Below are 16,542 nucleotides of genomic sequence, written 5' to 3' on the forward strand. Positions count from 1 at the left end.
GATATTTGCATTCTGCATGAAAGATGTTTGGCTTGAATTAAGATATTATTTGTGTATTTATTCTTATTATATCGGGATTTTTTTCAAAATAAAGATTACAGAGGGATTAATTTCATATATGCATTGGTTTAATTATTATAGGTTCATGGATCATTCAAATAAAGTACCAAGTAACAATGCTAAAGGGTCAGACTATTTGATTCCTTGTATTGGAAGTTTGATTATATAGATGATGCTTAGAACTTTTGGTTAGAGTATGGTGGAGAAGATGGGTTTTAATGTCCGCAAGCATTACATAAATAAGAACAAAGATGGTGATATGTTTTCAAAAAGAGTTTTATGTGCAAAAGAGGTTTTTAGTCGGCTAACTAACGAAGGGCTAGTTCTACAAGAAGTTGTAAAGTTCGTCTCGGTATTTTGTTAATCAAGACAACTTAAAGATACATTGTGCATGATTTTTTATCTGAACATAATCACACACTTCACTTGCCATTCTCATCTTAAATTAAAATATCTGATGTTCAAATTGATCTTGTTGATGACTCTGGAATTAAGCCCAAAGTAGCACATGAACTCCTTGGTGCACATGTTGGGGATCTGCAAATCTCGAGTACTCTCATCTAGATCACAAGAATTATATTCAAACTAAGCGATAGAGGGAATTGGAGTATGAAGAAGTTTGTTAAATTACTTTCATTTGCAAACCATAGAAAATCTTTCATTTTAGTATTCGAATTCAATTGGATAGTGAAAAGAAAATAACAAACGTATTTTGGGCGGATGCAAGAGTGGTTATAGATTATGCTTTATTTAGAGATGTTATTGCTTTTGTACTACATTTGGAACAAATAAAGAAAATAGACCTCTTGTTGTGTTTACCCATTTTAGGGAAATAGTTGTTTTTGGCGCTACACTTCTAAATGACGAAACCGCTGATTCTTTTACGTGGTTGTTTGAAAGAATCAGCGGTTTCGTCATATAGACGTGCAGCACCAAAAATAACTATTTCCTTAAAATAATTAAATCCAACAAACACACCAGGAGGTGTATTTTCTTTATTTGTTCCAAATGTAATATCAAAAGCAATGACATCTCCAAATAAAGCATAATCTATAAGCATTTTTGCATCCGCCCAAAATATGTTTGTTATTTTCTCTTTACTATCCAATCAAAATGAATACCGAAATGAAGGATTTTCTATGGTTTGCAAATAAAAGTAATTTAACAAACTTCCCCTGTGGCGCCTAATTCGAAGGTGATTCTTGTGATCTAGATGAGTGCATCTGAGATTTGCAGATCTCCAAACATGTGCGCCAAGGAGTTCATGTGCTACTTTGGGCATAATTCCATTCATCAGCAAGATTAATTTCACAAGCTTGAACTTCATATATTTTCCTTTGAGATGACAATAAGTGTCACGTTCTTAGCAAGTAAAGTGCGTGATTATGTTCACATACAAAATCATGCACAATGTATCTTCCAGTTGTATTGATTAAAGAAATACTGAGACGAACTTTACAACCTCTTCTTGCTTCACTACGTGAATGTAAAACTAGCTCATCCTTAGTTGGCTGACGATAACCCTCTTTTGCACAGAAAGATCTTCTTGAAGACACATCATGATCTTTATTCTTATTTATATAAAGCTTGCGCACATTAAAACCCATTTTCCCACGATACTCTAACCAAAAGTTTCAAGCATCATCTACGGAATCAAACTCCATACAATCTAAAGTATTGAGACATCTTCCTAAAATGATTCCAATTGACCTACAACCTATCACATCGGTAAAATATTTATTTGTTTATTTCTCTCTCTCTTCCTCTCTTTTCCAATAACCACCAGCCCATTCATCGAAAACCAACATTCAAACCCCCCCCCCCTTTAAAAACCACCATATAAACCTCAGAAACCACCACCACGAACCTGAATACCACTCCACCCAACCCTAAAATCAAACACTCCCCCACGAAAACCATCACCACCCTCCTGAAAACAATTTTCGATCCCTGGTAACCATCCTTACCCACACCACGAAAATACGAATTAACCACATAAAGACCATCACCTCTACCAATAAACTACCACCAAACTTTCCTCCTCTACCACCTGTACATTGTACCCACATACCCACCAAAGTGCCAAAACGTTCCTCGCTCCACCACAGCCAAACTTTTACTTCCATCACCACCCACCCTACCACGAAATTAACCATTAAAAGCCAAAAGAAAACCAAGAGAGACATACCCATTTGTATATTTCTTCAACAAAGGCTTAAGAAGGTCAAATTCGACTATAAAAACTTCAAATTTGGAGTTTATAACTTTATATGGTCGAATTCTACCATAAAAGGACACACTTTGAGTGGTGGAAATGAGGGTGTGGCAATGGTGCAGCAATAGAGGAGAAAGAGAGAGAAGGAAAGTGGGTAACAAGAGGAAAGAGAGGCGGAGGCCGCGATGGTTGTCATCTTTTTCAGGTGGGAACGAGGGTGGTTACGGTGATTGCCTAGTGGTTTGTTGTTGTTGACAGTGGTGGTGGAATAGTGGTAGTGGTGTTAGGAGGTGAAGGATGAGGAAAAACACAAAGGAGAAAGGATGAAAAAAAAGGGGAAAAAAAAGAAGAACAAGTAGTAAATATTTCTACCAAATACAATGGGCCAAATGGCTTTTTAACCTCTTAAATCGATTACTATAGGTAATGGGATCGGTTTAGGAAGATGTCTCAATAGTTTGGACTATACTATAATAACCTGTAGTTGGGATTGATATGGGAAGAACGACCATAGTTGAAATTATTGGTGTGAATTTTTCCTTTAATTTCTAGTATATTATTGAGTAAAGAAAAATAGATTCGAGGATAATTTCCATATAATTATTTCGCTAATTAGGAACTAATGTTTGTGTAACGTTCATGACATAGAAAACCAACTCCAAACAATTGAATTGCAAAATAATCACTCAATCCTATATCATTAATCACTTGAAGAAATGTTCTCGAAGCACAACATTCACATGATATAAAATCCCCTTATTCTTGACTTATATAGGAAACTTGAGAGACCTCAGTAACATTAAATTCTAACGCACCATTTTGAAAGCAACACAGAGTTACTGCAGAAGAATTTGTACTTCAAATTTTAACTTCCCCTACGACCCCCCAAAATTCAGAATAGTGAACTTTAATCCAACTAAAGGTTAAATTGCCCAAATTATAGTCAATGATTCTTGAGATCAACAAAACAAATCAATATATATGATTGGTTAGGTAACTAAATGATCCATATGAGAAATAGTCATTTCCTACAAATCCTAATTCTATTAGGATTGTGTTTTCCTAGTTCTAGTTGGAATAGGACTCTTAAAATCTTAATCCTAGTAGGATTAGAAATCCTAGTTCTGTTAGGATTCTTTATGAAGTGTCCTAATTCTGTTAGGAGACTTTGTATTTTAGTTGTTTTATAATTCTTTATTTTAGGTGTTTGAGTGATAAAGGAATCATATTATGTTTAGGAGTCTAATTCCTTTGTCATTGAGTCTTGTTAGGAATCTAAGTTAGCTAGGATATGTTTATAATTATCCTAGGCATGGCTATACTTATCTTAGGCGTGTGAAGCTTGAGTTAAGGTTAGCTAGGAGTCTTATGGTTTATCTTCTTAGTTATTGTTTATCTTATTAGTTGTTAGTGTGTGTTAGGACTTTAATGTTCGGTAGGATTTTTTATGTTAGGCGTGTAGTATTTATATTGCACGAATCATATTAATAAAACAGAGTTTTACTTGTTTCCAAGTGAGATTCGAGTGTTCTTTATAATATTTTTGTTGTAAAGCTTCCGCATTCACATCACTAAATCTGCTATCAGGAAAAATGTTGGAGGATCTTTGAATCATGATCAGATAAACTTGGTTACCTGTACTCCGGAGAAAAGTGACAGCGAATCAAAGTGCGAAGGACTGAATGGCCCCTATATGTTGCCAAGGATTGATCATTTGGATGCTTCATCTCTCTAAGCTTTGCAGGGTAATCCATCCATCTATAATCCCAATTAAAGTTTGTTCTTGGTCTGCTAACACTGAACAGATCCCCACAAGCATAATATTAGTATGCGCAGCACACATTTACTTTAGTTAGTACGTACTAAGCATAAGAATCGCTAATGATAACAGAATCAACAGTGACTATGTAACAAAAAAGATATCTCACACAATTCCAACAGTAATTGAAGTTTTACCAGTACAACTTGAAGTTTTAACAAGTCTGCACTATCTTTAGGCTTAAGGCTTTTGAGGCATAAAAAAGGCCACTCTTTATTTAGGAAAAAACATCAGGCATTCATATTCTGAATATAGAGACCTAGAAAACAAATATACGCCTCTAATAGAAAGGATTTATCATGGTAGTTATATGTACCATTCCGAGTTAGAAGACATCATTCGTATATCCCACAGTTTAATAGTCTGATCTTTCCCATTAGATATAAAATAACGTCCATCACCACGACTGTCAATAAAAGTAATGCCTTCCAGATGACCAACTAAAGTTCCAGCAGGTTGAGATCTTGATGCGAGGCAACGTCTATCCCACACCTAAACAATAGATGTCCTTCGATTAGTTTTCCAGTTAGACTGAAATCAGTGGTCCTGAAAACTTTATAGCAAAAGAGAAACGCAAATGGCATATACCACACTACTTACATAAGGAATTAATTTCTTTGCATGTGGAGAAACATGTTAACAAACATCTTTTGCTTCACACAATTTTCATAAGGTGAAAACTGAATTTCCCACATGTGGCTAATAACAGATAAGAATCATAATCATAATGTTTTTACAATGATTAATACTTCTTTTTTTTATAGATCCAAAGTTTCGACTTTCACACTTGTCAATACACAACTTTGACCATTCATATCTAGTTATTTATCATGAAATTTAGATAAATCCAACATTTTACATGCTAAAGCTTGTATTATATACTAGTCACGAATTCCCGACCAAAGTAAGTACATAAATAGTTAAAAGTCCAAACGTTGCAACTTTTGAAAAAAGGAGGAAGTATCATAGTACTCCCTCCCTTCTTTTTAATTGCTACATTGTTGTATGCACAACAATTTATGCAATGTCACTTTCAAGCTTTCTGGAGTGTACTTTTTGACCCATTTAATTAAAATAATGAGAAAAAGTAAAAAAGTAGTATTTTTGGGTGGCAAAAAAGAGAAAAACAAATATAAAAGTATTACTTTAGGGTGGGCCAAGTACCTCAAATAAGGAAAATGCAGCAATTAAAAAGAAACAACCATTTAAGGAAAATGTAGCAATTAAAAAAGCGGAGGGAATATTATATAACATCTATCATCGTCAAAGCAAATTAGTCCATAGTTCCATGTAATATACTAATTACCAATCATAAAATTATACTCCATCAATCTTCCGTTGGATAGGACCATAGGGGAGGTTCATAGCTTAAAGTGTACCAAACTCGATGTTGTTCCCAAAAAGATACTCCTATAGCTGACATAGAACAATATCTTCAATATGCTACTTTTTTTTTTTTTGGTAGAACAATATGCTACTTTCTATATCTCTGCGAATGTCAAATATTATACACCCTATCTTCTCAGTAACTTCAATAAACAAACAAATAAGAAGCAAGCTAACAAGGATAATATGAAATTGGAGGATGCTCCCAAACCAACACGAAGGTATAACACTTTTCCATGAAAAGCATGGTGTCAAAACAACGCCGCATCATTTCATATTGCCCGTGTCGTAAAGGTTTCAAATCTACCGAACCGATATTACCCACATCGTAAAGGTGTAAAAAAATCGTGATTTAGGTGGATTCTAGGGACATCTCATGGTTTAAGCCGATATTTAGCAGTACAACCACCGCATCATTCCCGTTCCCGCATCACCATGACCGTTACCGCCATCGTGACCAAAACCGCATTTTTGAACTATGATAAAAAGAGAGACCACCGTTGTTGGAGGCACCATGTCAAAGATGGCAAGAAAACATAGCAAAGAAAATTTTGGAGGATTCCCATAACGGACCCTCCCCTAGTTTGTAAAAAGATACTCCCTCCGTCCCAGAATACTCGACACTTATCAAGGCACGTAATTTTAGATGATAAGTTGTTTGGTTATCAATTGTTATTTTATTGAAAAGTAGATGTGATAGCAGTTAGTAGTTAGTAAGTATTATTTTATTCTAAGGAGAAAAAATGTGGGTCATGGTTAGAGTTGATAGGTAATAAGAGTGATATTATTTTATCTGGATGAGAGAGAGTGTGGGTCAATAATTAGAAGGTAAAATGATTAAAATAATAGTGGGTCATATCCCAAAATAGAAGTGTAAACACTAAAGAGTATTCTGTGACAGATAAAAAAAAAAGTGTAAAGAATATTTTGGGACGGAGGAAGTATTGAAGTTACATGCAACCCCTCTTAAAAGTAGAGCTAATGTCAGGAGTAACAGTTCAATTTCCAGCAGTTCCATCCCATCGAGAGGAATTACTAGGCGGTTTTAAGAAATCATGGAAACCTGAACCACGTAAAAAAAAATTTTTTGGCAAGTACAAACAAACAAGTTAAACAAGCGTACATTGTGTAGCCTTAATGGCATCATCATGACTGTCCATAACTACATTCCTATCCACCTTAAGTATTTCACAGAAATGAAGTTTTTTACACGATTTATAAACGTCTCTACAAATACTGACTAATTGGAACGCAACTAAAGCTTGAACTAACACTGTTGAGTCCGTTAGAATCCTAACGCTCCCTTTATTCCTTATTTGGGCCTCCTTAATTGCTCTTAGTACTGCCAATCCCTCACATTGTAGTACAGAGTTAGCCTTTATCACGCTGTTCCCCTTGAATACAATGTTCGATCCAACTCTCGCATTCCAACCGATACCAGCTTTAGGACAATTTTTCTTTTTCACCCTCTTCCACGCACCATCAACAGTGATTATACAAATTATTTCCCTGCAAATGCCAACAATGAATTTCACTTCTCTCTCTTCATTGCTTGTATTTGGAGGATTCTTCTTTCTAATGTCATGCCTTCCTTCCATTCGATCCCTTTCACCCTCCACCAACTCTTCTGCCCTATGCAGAATCTCATAAGGATTTTGTTTTAAATTGGGAAACACAACATTATTACGATGAAGCCAAACTGCCCATAAAATTGCGCAGAAGCAAAGACCACGATCGCTTTCAATTCCATCCTCTTTCCAGAATTTATTTACAAAATTAACAACCCATTCCTTCAACGGAATATAGTTACTGCATTGGGTTTGAATGCCTAACCATGGTCCCACCCACACTCTGGACACTATAAAGCACATGTAAATTCTTTGACTGAATTCTATAATAGTCTTATTATCAAAATAAAAAAAAACAAAATCAATAAAGTGCCTACAACATCTGTTAGATGATTCAGCCTACATACTAAAAGCCCTGGTTGTCCAATAGAAGCAAATATCACCTATTGGCAAGGAGATATACAGTTGGTGTTTTGCAACATCCCCACTTAAAGTTCACATTGTCCTCATAGTGATGGTTGCAGTAATTATTATTATTTGTGTATTTCCCATACAGTCAACATATGTTTCTTTTTTCTATAAAAACTTTTACTAGAGGAGCTGAATAGTTTTCTAATAGGATATTGCAATTTTATGGGAAACTTTTTTTTTTATTTAAAATAAGGCTATACCTATAAAAACTGATGAGTCCCCGAGTCCATATTTCAAGTTCAGATCCTTCTAAAATGTGTCCCCAACTCCTTGATTATGAGATTCCAAGGATCCGATATTCACCTGTGTGCTGTGTTAGACACTAGAATCCGAATCCGAGCATCATATCTTATTGGAGTTCATTGCGTTGAGTGGACTGGAAATTTCAAAAGAGGAGCATCCATAATTGAGCTTTGCTACGAGGCCCGGCTCTTACTTAATCCTTCACTCTAACGGTCAGGCCCATTGCCAGGTCCAAATTTTGCAGATCTAGCAGGCTGAGTCCAGCTTTGATTTTTTCCTTGGAGCCTAATTTATAAAGGTGCCCATAGCTATATTATCTGGAACATTTGTCAAGGGTGTGGCAAGCTCCACAAAACCCCACCGGTACTCCACCACTGTGCCCAGTTGCTTCAACGCTTGCGGAGCCCTGTGTTTTTAGTAAAGGGGCGACTCTGGTCACTTCGACCCCCTTTGTGAGGGGGCACCCCTTCTCCCGAAGTTACGGGGCTATTTTGCAGAGTTCCTTAGAGAGAGTTGTCTCGCGCCCCTAGGTATTCTCTACCAACCTACCATAGTGGACCCTGCGTGACTTGAGTGGAACTACCGTTTGAGCTCTTGCAACAGCCGGCGGTCGTCTCACCGGTACCAAAAGAGATCCGCTTTTATCCGACAACAGCTGCTTCCAGTTCCTCCACCTAGCTGATGTGGAACAAGAAATACCATTTGGATCTCAAGATCCCCCTATCGGAGTGAAAGGCATATTCAATATCGCCAACTCCACCTCCTCTTCCGTACAAACAATCAAGCCCACAATAATTGGCAGATTATTCAAATCGACCACCTCCTATATCTCCAATATTCTCACTCCGCAGGCTCGTACCATGCTGTCCTTGCCTTTGAGTGCATTCATGGAGGAGCAGCTAATCATCTTTCACCTTATTTTGTGGGTATTTCTATATCTCTATAATTTCACCATTACAACTTGAATGGAATCCGAGTGGCCAATTCACTCCCAGTCCTAACTCCCAACCAAGGAATAGAATCACGGACGTAGTCACGTTCGCAGTTCGGTTGCATTTTAGCTACTCATATGGATTTTAGCCGCAATTACATTAAATTAGTTTAAGTATTGTTTCAAACTAATATAACTAAATCTATCATTATATAAGTTGGTTAGATCAATGGTATGAATAGATATTCAAAATAACATATTTCCATTACTAAACAAGTAATTTGTGCAAATTGGACAAAAGAACAGACCTAACGGATAAAAATTCGTTCGATCGCACAAAGTTATTGTTACGTAATGGACGATGCATCCAGAAGGACGTGATTTTTGTTAGAGCGTTCCACGGCGTTTTGCAGAACAAAAACTCCAAATCCGTTACAGAACGGTCGTTGTATAACGGAACGGACATGTTTTAATTCCCTCCTTCCAACTATCCAAGTCCTAAGATTACAACGAAAATCATATTATCCGAATGCCCTCTAATTCCAATCGCCATTCCTAGTTATAGTGCTATTCCTCTTTTCAATCTTCTCCAACTCTAAAAATCACTAAAGAGAAACATTTCATTCTCCCTTGTAGACAAGTTATCACATACAGGGAAAAAAACGCGGTCACGGTCGCGTTCGCGGGAACGTCACGTTGCCGCAGGAACGGCCAGTAACCGGTATTTAGAACGTTTCGCGGCCGACGCGACGTGAATCTTTTAAAAAAATTCACATAAATATGTTTCCACTTTTTTGCATTTTTTTTTTGTTTATGAAGCATTATTACTACATAATATAATCAAATCTAATAGAATATCGTGTTCCATAAACTACATAATTAAATCATAAAAAGAATTTGGCCAATGTTTGAAAAAAACAAATGTAACGGGCTAGGTAGCACTAATACGGATACGGGTACGGGGACGAAAAACGGCAAAACCAAAATTTCAAAGATGGGTACGACTTGGATTCGGTAAAAAAATATAATAATGAATAATATTACCTTACATTTTTAATAGATATAATTTCCATTTAATTTATGTAGAACAGTATTAAATGACATAATTATAAAAATATAAACTAATAATTTTAAAAAAGTCCTAGTAAAATAAATAGTCATTAGAAAAGAAAAAAAAGAAAAGTAATGATATAGCCCGTATCTTTATAAATGTGCTTAATAATTATAAATCAGAATTTTGTAATAGAAGCATAATAATCGGAATTCGGTACAATAGGAAAAAAAAAAAGAAAAAAAATTAATTAGCTAGGGTAAAAGACTGAAACCGGTAAAAGAAGGAATAGCTAGGTTTGTTGTATGGCACAAGTTGATGAAGTAATAAATAACAGAAAAAAATGATTCAAACCCTCCACTAACTCATTTACATTTGAATTGAATATTCCTTATCAAAGCCCATAGGAACCCAACTGGCCACCTAGTTTACTTTTATATAATAAATAGTATAAGCAAACCTACCCGAATACTCAATAAAATATCTGACTCCGGCGATAGTTTTCTGAATACTCATTTATGGATGTTCAATATAAATTGCAACATTACTAAATTAGGCTAAAAGTTATTTGTATCTCTCTCCTATCACATGGTTCCCAATTCCCACACTTAATCTATTTCTAATCTATCTCCTCTTCACATGACTTAGACAGTGTGATCACCTTCAATGTTGCAATAGAACAAAAATGGAGGAAGTATATAATTAATTTCTTATTTTTCTGAATAGTAGTTTTAAAGAAAATAATTTTCTTTCCTAATAGGTCTTTAGGGAAGATGTTCAAAGTAAAGTCTTGTTATATTCTTGCTTTCTAATTGCAAGGTGATTAGCTTGGGGAAAAAAAGTGAATTTGTTTCCTAATTTCATAAGGAGATAAGGGACAATTGTTTTATTGGAGGATAATAAACATATTTCTTATGTGATGATGACACTCGATGATCACAGTTCCTTGTAACCAGTGTATCAGTCACCTAAACTAACTTACTTTCAGCTTACTTCTTGTTCATAGAGATTTCCCTAGGACCCCCAATCTAAAGGTACTAGAAAAAGATATCCTACACTATGATCCACATTAAAATCACTTGAAACCTTTTACTCATTTAAACTGTAAAACGAGAACTCTAAATTCAGTTTCTTTATCAAGATAAAACCTAAAGAAGTCAGCCAATATTAGAATTCTGGATCAAGATTCTTAGAAACCCCAACAGAAATAAAGATTTCGATTCTTATAACCTAGTTAATGTAATGGTGACCATTGATCTTCTCCAGCTTCAAAATTATTCCAATAAGACTTATTTGCCTTACTTTACTTGGTTAAGCTCTTATCAGACACCTTAAGATTCACCCTCAAAGAAAAAAAATATGTTTCAATGAACCAAATTTATCGGTCAAGCAGCATTCCTAGCTTTCTGCCTTGGAAATACCTGCCACTGAACATCCACGACGTCCAGAAAGTCTTGTAGTTGATCTTTGGCAGGTAAGATTTTGAGAGATTGCTACATTACTTGACGCTTAGTGTTTCCGTTGCTACCTCATTAATTAAAAATGGAATTGCAGGAATCTACTCAAGCTAAAACATCCTCTACTTTCCCCCACCCCCTAGGCCCCAAACTACAAAAAGTAGAAAATAAATAATAAACAATGTGTATCGAGGTGCAATTATGCACACTAAAAGGGGCTTAGTGCATGTGAAAGGATTCCCAGGATTATCAAAGAATACAACTAAAATTTTTTGGACTCACTTGGTTAATGGTTTCAACAATTAGTAGAGACTATGGATGCCAGATGATCTACGCAAAGGATAATGAAAGAAGCTCACTTTGCAGAAGCTATCATCACTTCCAGAATATATCAGATGACCAGATTCATCAGCAAAGCATACAGTATTAACATCTTCCTGAAACAGACAATCCACCAACCTCACATGAAGCAACAATACAAAAGAGAAAAGTTACACAAAAAATGGTACAAGAAAAACACGGGCCTGAATTCAGATACACTTCAGTATACTATACTGATAAACAAAAGAACCTGACCCTTATGAATACATGAAAAACGAGGGAATTGATAGAAATAAGTAGATAGTATAAAATAACATAGAATAATGCGTTAAAAACATCCCATATGCTAAGTAGTACAAGAAACTCTTAAGGATTCCAATACTGCCTTTTACACGTTGAAGAAGTTATAATGTCAAAAGTATAATTAGTTACAATGTCAATGCTGCCTTTTCCGTCTTATTCCACAAATCGCAACATTATTTCTAAAATGTAGTTAACAACAGCATAGTCAATGTCTCTCTTTCTTACTTTTTCAAGAACTGAACTGTTTATATTGTAGCAAGAAATTTGAAGCACTATTTTTCTTGAGTTTAGCAAAGGTGTTAAGATATGAATTGATATAGTATCTTACTTATATTACACAGCAAAAAGTAAGTACTAATCATAATCCCATTCCAAAAAGCTGATTGCAGTAAATAATATGCATTTACGTGTTCCCTAGTCCCTCCATATAATATATAATCCCCCAGGGAAATTTGACTTTCGAAGGGATGATCATGAGTTCACATACAACGAACAGTTACTGGATTCAAAATCTAGATTTACTAATTCATTTCTCCTATACTAAATAATAAGGGACACTTCGGAAGAATCAAGATACACATATATCTTCAAAAGTGAAAAATAAAACATCTAGAACTTCCGAAAACAGAACGGACATATATATTAGAGCGAAGAATAAATTACATAAGACCTATATCAACCTAGCAAATCAAAGAAATTAGACTTTAGAACTTCCACCAGAAAAGAGGCACAAACTCTGATACGTATTTGAACTTAATGCACATAGAAGCTTAAGTAAATAGTAAGACCTTCATACATCAAAGCAATGAACATATTCCTATTTACGTACTGGAATACCTTATGTGCAGGTATTCGGAGCGTGCGCTTGTTGGTTACGAGATCATAGACATATATAGAATCATCACTACTTGCAGCAACAATTTCTTGACCATCCATTGAGAACTTCAGAGAAAAGATACTGAAACTTTCATCATCATCTCCTGACAAGTCCAAACCTTCATGAATTTCCTGGACAATGCAGAGTTGCATTTAGAAAGAAGAATACGACTAATTAGGGTATAGCATACTTAAATAAGTCAGCAACATTAGGATCAGAACTCAGAAGACTAAAAAAAACTCGTCATGTAATAGGTTGAAATTAAAAATTTGTAACATTCACTTCGTATTAGGTTCCCATTTTTAATATTAAAATACTCTAATATTTAACGTGAAATAATATTAAAAGGTAAATAATTGCAAAAATTAAGAGGGGATTTCCATGGTGTTACAAGTTAAGTACAGAAAGAAGGATGGTCAGGTTTTAGACTTTGAATAACAAAATGATGAACCAGAGTATCAATTGGTTACAACTCTGGAAGTGAACATAATTTTCGACCATTGACACAAAAAACGTTTCTACCAAGAATTTACACTTTTAGTACTCCGATATTAGGTTCTTCAAATTTTCAAGTCTCGATAAGATCTTAACTATTTGGGATTCAGGTAATTAAAATGTGTATATATTAATTGTGGAATAAGGTACACTTATCTTTTTTAATTGCAAACCTACTATTTCCCAAATTCATAGATAATGTAGGTTTGACTTAATCTAGCCACGTAACGCATCACCTATTAGGCTTCTTTTCACATACCAGGACACACCTCTAGCTACTCGAACCCGACATCTTGCCTTGCCAATAAAAACTCCTAACCCGAGGTCATTTCCTCATAATTGTTACTCAAAGGTCTAGACTCTTCACACCCTCCTTTGGACCATACTTGGTTACGTCGTGATCGTTGTCCTCCAGCTTAACTCAAAAACTATGTTGTCACTTTGCGCATCCTACATACTTCATTTCCATCATCATCCTTAAGTGTGTGGTTCCACTTTGCGAGAGAAATCTAATAACGTGTGGTTAACATGTAATTGTAAAGAAGTCATTATGTAGAATGAAGGGTAGCTATGAAACATGAGAGCAACGCTCTGAAGAAGAATATACATGGGTTGGAACCCTTCCCCGCATAAAAATAAAAAACCATTGAATGTCAATGAGTCCACAAGACCTTTATAAGTGTGGTGATTTTCTTTAAGAGGATAACAAATCAGGCAACGTTAGTACTTTTCAGAAATCATCATTTTTTTGTTGTTATTGCTTAGTAATAAGAATGAGTCAACTAATGATGTACATCACATTTTTTCACTCTGGTTTGCAAAACAAAGCCTATATGAGAATTCTTCCCTGATTTTCTACATCGGTTTCTCGACTATCGGCTTGTTGCTCCTTGTTCGGCAATTCTTCGATTTTTTAGTTCATTTTTTTTCTACAAGTTATGCAAAAGCCGGATATCGTCCTACAGCTAATATAGGCATGGAGATCTAAGTGGCTAAAGCTGCTACCTGAGTCCCTAGGTGCTCATTTTCCTGTTTGTGTGCTTGTGATAGTCCGACATTCTGGGTACTCTATTTTATTGGGTAATCCTCCATATTCATGGAAGACAAAGAATGATAGAGTATAGATCCATTCCTGGACCTCAACCAACCGCTTAAGTTTTTGGTTGAGTTGGTCATTTGATATGGTATCAGGAGCCAGCGTGACAAAAAGGTCACGGGTTCGAGTCTCATTCACCCCTCCTTTCTTAGTGGAATATCTAGCGTCATGTATGAGGGAAGCCTATGCTGCATACACACTTTAAGCCCAAAGGGCTCTTGCGTGATGTGGCGTAATAGAGTATAGATCTATTCCTGATGCCTTAACCATCAGCTTAAGCTTTTGGTTCAATTGATCCTTTGACAAATAAAAAATCCTTTGTTTCTTATGCTTTGGTTAGTGTCAAATATCTAGCTATGGCTACGGCTTTTATATTGGACGACATCAAGTGGCAAAAGGTACTACTTTGAGTCACTTGGCATTCATCATCACCAACTTGTTTGTTCGTTTTGTGAGTCATTAGGATTTTTATTGGTCAGAATTTCTAGCTATCTTGGTTGAAATTTGATATCTTTATTTCCCTCCCAAAAATTTTTTTTTTTTTTTCCAAAGGGAATCGTGATATCTTTCTATGGGATCGCAGGCCTCTTTACTAGCTCATAATTATGGTGTGCAATTTCGTGTAATGTAGGTAGTGGTCATGATCGATTCGATGGAAAAGAAGGAATAGTCTGTATTTTTCGTTGGGGATTCCCTCGAAAAAATCTCACATCTTCTTTTGATTTCTTAAAAATGATATTCAGTATATTATAAGAACGTAAAGAGGGTATTTATACTCGTTGTGTCCTTTATTTGGAAACGAGAGGCCAGAGAGCCATTCCTTTAACTCGTAATGGTGAGAATTTGACTCCACGAGAAATTGAACAAAATAGCTGTTGAATTAGCCTATTTCTTGCGTGTACCAATTGAAGTATTTTGAAAAATAAAGTGGTCGTGCCATGTATTCGTCGATAAGTAGGAACTAATTTGCTTTGACATGGATCAAATGCAATATCCGGTTACACTCTTTTTATTATCATATTTTCATTCAAATTCAAAGCGGACTTTTTGTCTAGTTCTGTATCCTTCCAAAATTCAAGGACTAACTATTAAAGCACAAAAAAAAAATCAATAGATTCATGGATTCGATACATTGGAGCATAATTCATGTTTGATAGAAATATTAGATCGCACAAAGTCGATGAACGCAACGGAGAATACTTGGTTTCTAATTAATGGAATACTAAACAATCTGAACCTTTTTTGAATGCTATTCAAGAAAAAAATCTTAAAGAAAAATTCGTCGAATTACAGGAGCGTCGTTTTTTGGACGAATATATAGCAAGGGGAAAAAACGTGATCGAGTGCTCGCGGGAAGGGTCGCGTTGTCACGGGAACGGTCTGTTACGGGGAAATAGAATGTTTCATGACCGACACGGCGTGAATTCTTTTATAAAGTTCACATTAATATGTTCTAACCTTATTTGTATTGTTTTAGTTTATCAAGCATTATTACAACATATTGTAATCAAATCTACCAGAATATTATGTTTCATCAACTATATAGTTAAATCATAAAATATTTAGGCCAATTTTGAAAAGAATGGATGTAATGGGAATAAAAGCGTCCGAACACGGGAAGTTCGCATTACGGAACGAAAACGCGACGAGAAGTATGTGATTTTATTATAGCGTTTCGTAACGGGAATTCACGGAACAACAAATCCAAAATCCGTTACAGAACGGTCGTTCTGTAACAAAACGGGAGAGTTCTATTTCCGTGATATTTAGACATACACACACAGTCACACATACCGGCACACCTAACGGGAGTGTCGTTCACTCGACTTCTCCTGGCGGTCGAGGAGAAAGAAGGAAAAAAAAGGAAGGCAGCCAGGTTGTTCAATTTAGCCAAGCCTTTTCAGCCGGTAATAGCCAAAGGCGAAGGCAGCGAAGTCCGAGCTTAAGTAAGCGAGGGAAGAAAAATCTTAAAAAGGTCCCGGCTGGCCTCCCAGGCCTAGTGGGAATTATCTCGCCATAATCATCCACCCCGTCCCTAAAATCGTTTGATGGCTAGTTCCCCCTCCACCCGGTTCCCACGAGCCCGCAGGCGCACACACGTACACATAAAGAACGCACAATATAGATATGATTGATTTAGATGGTTGAGTGCAAAAAACACAGAAAAAAAGCCCGAGCATATATTGTCAAGCATACAAAACTCATACCCCACAACTCAAAAGCCTTAACTCAGGCCCTTCCGTCCTAAC

At 35.8% G+C, this 16,542-nt stretch overlaps 1 protein-coding gene across 4 annotated transcripts in view; it reads right to left on the reverse strand.

Annotated features, from left to right (window-relative positions):
- LOC104884662 (LEC14B homolog) overlaps positions 1–16,542 on the reverse strand; it is a 44,652-nt gene that overhangs the window by 13,950 nt on the left and 14,160 nt on the right. For 3 of the 4 annotated variants that reach the window (XM_057393699.1, XM_010669348.4, XM_010669346.4), the window contains 4 exons: positions 12,663–12,833; positions 11,561–11,638; positions 4,411–4,586; positions 3,911–4,072 (listed from right to left, as the gene is read on the reverse strand). In XM_057393699.1, the coding sequence (XP_057249682.1) occupies positions 3,911–4,072; positions 4,411–4,586; positions 11,561–11,638; positions 12,663–12,833 (587 nt within the window). The remainder of the gene's footprint in view (positions 1–3,910; positions 4,073–4,410; positions 4,587–11,560; positions 11,639–12,662; positions 12,834–16,542) is intronic. The other variant, XM_048637952.2, reaches the window with a different exon arrangement.

Source organism: Beta vulgaris, chromosome 3 (assembly GCF_026745355.1).
Source record: "Beta vulgaris subsp. vulgaris cultivar EL10 chromosome 3, EL10.2, whole genome shotgun sequence".
Taxonomy (NCBI): Eukaryota; Viridiplantae; Streptophyta; class Magnoliopsida; order Caryophyllales; family Amaranthaceae; genus Beta; species Beta vulgaris.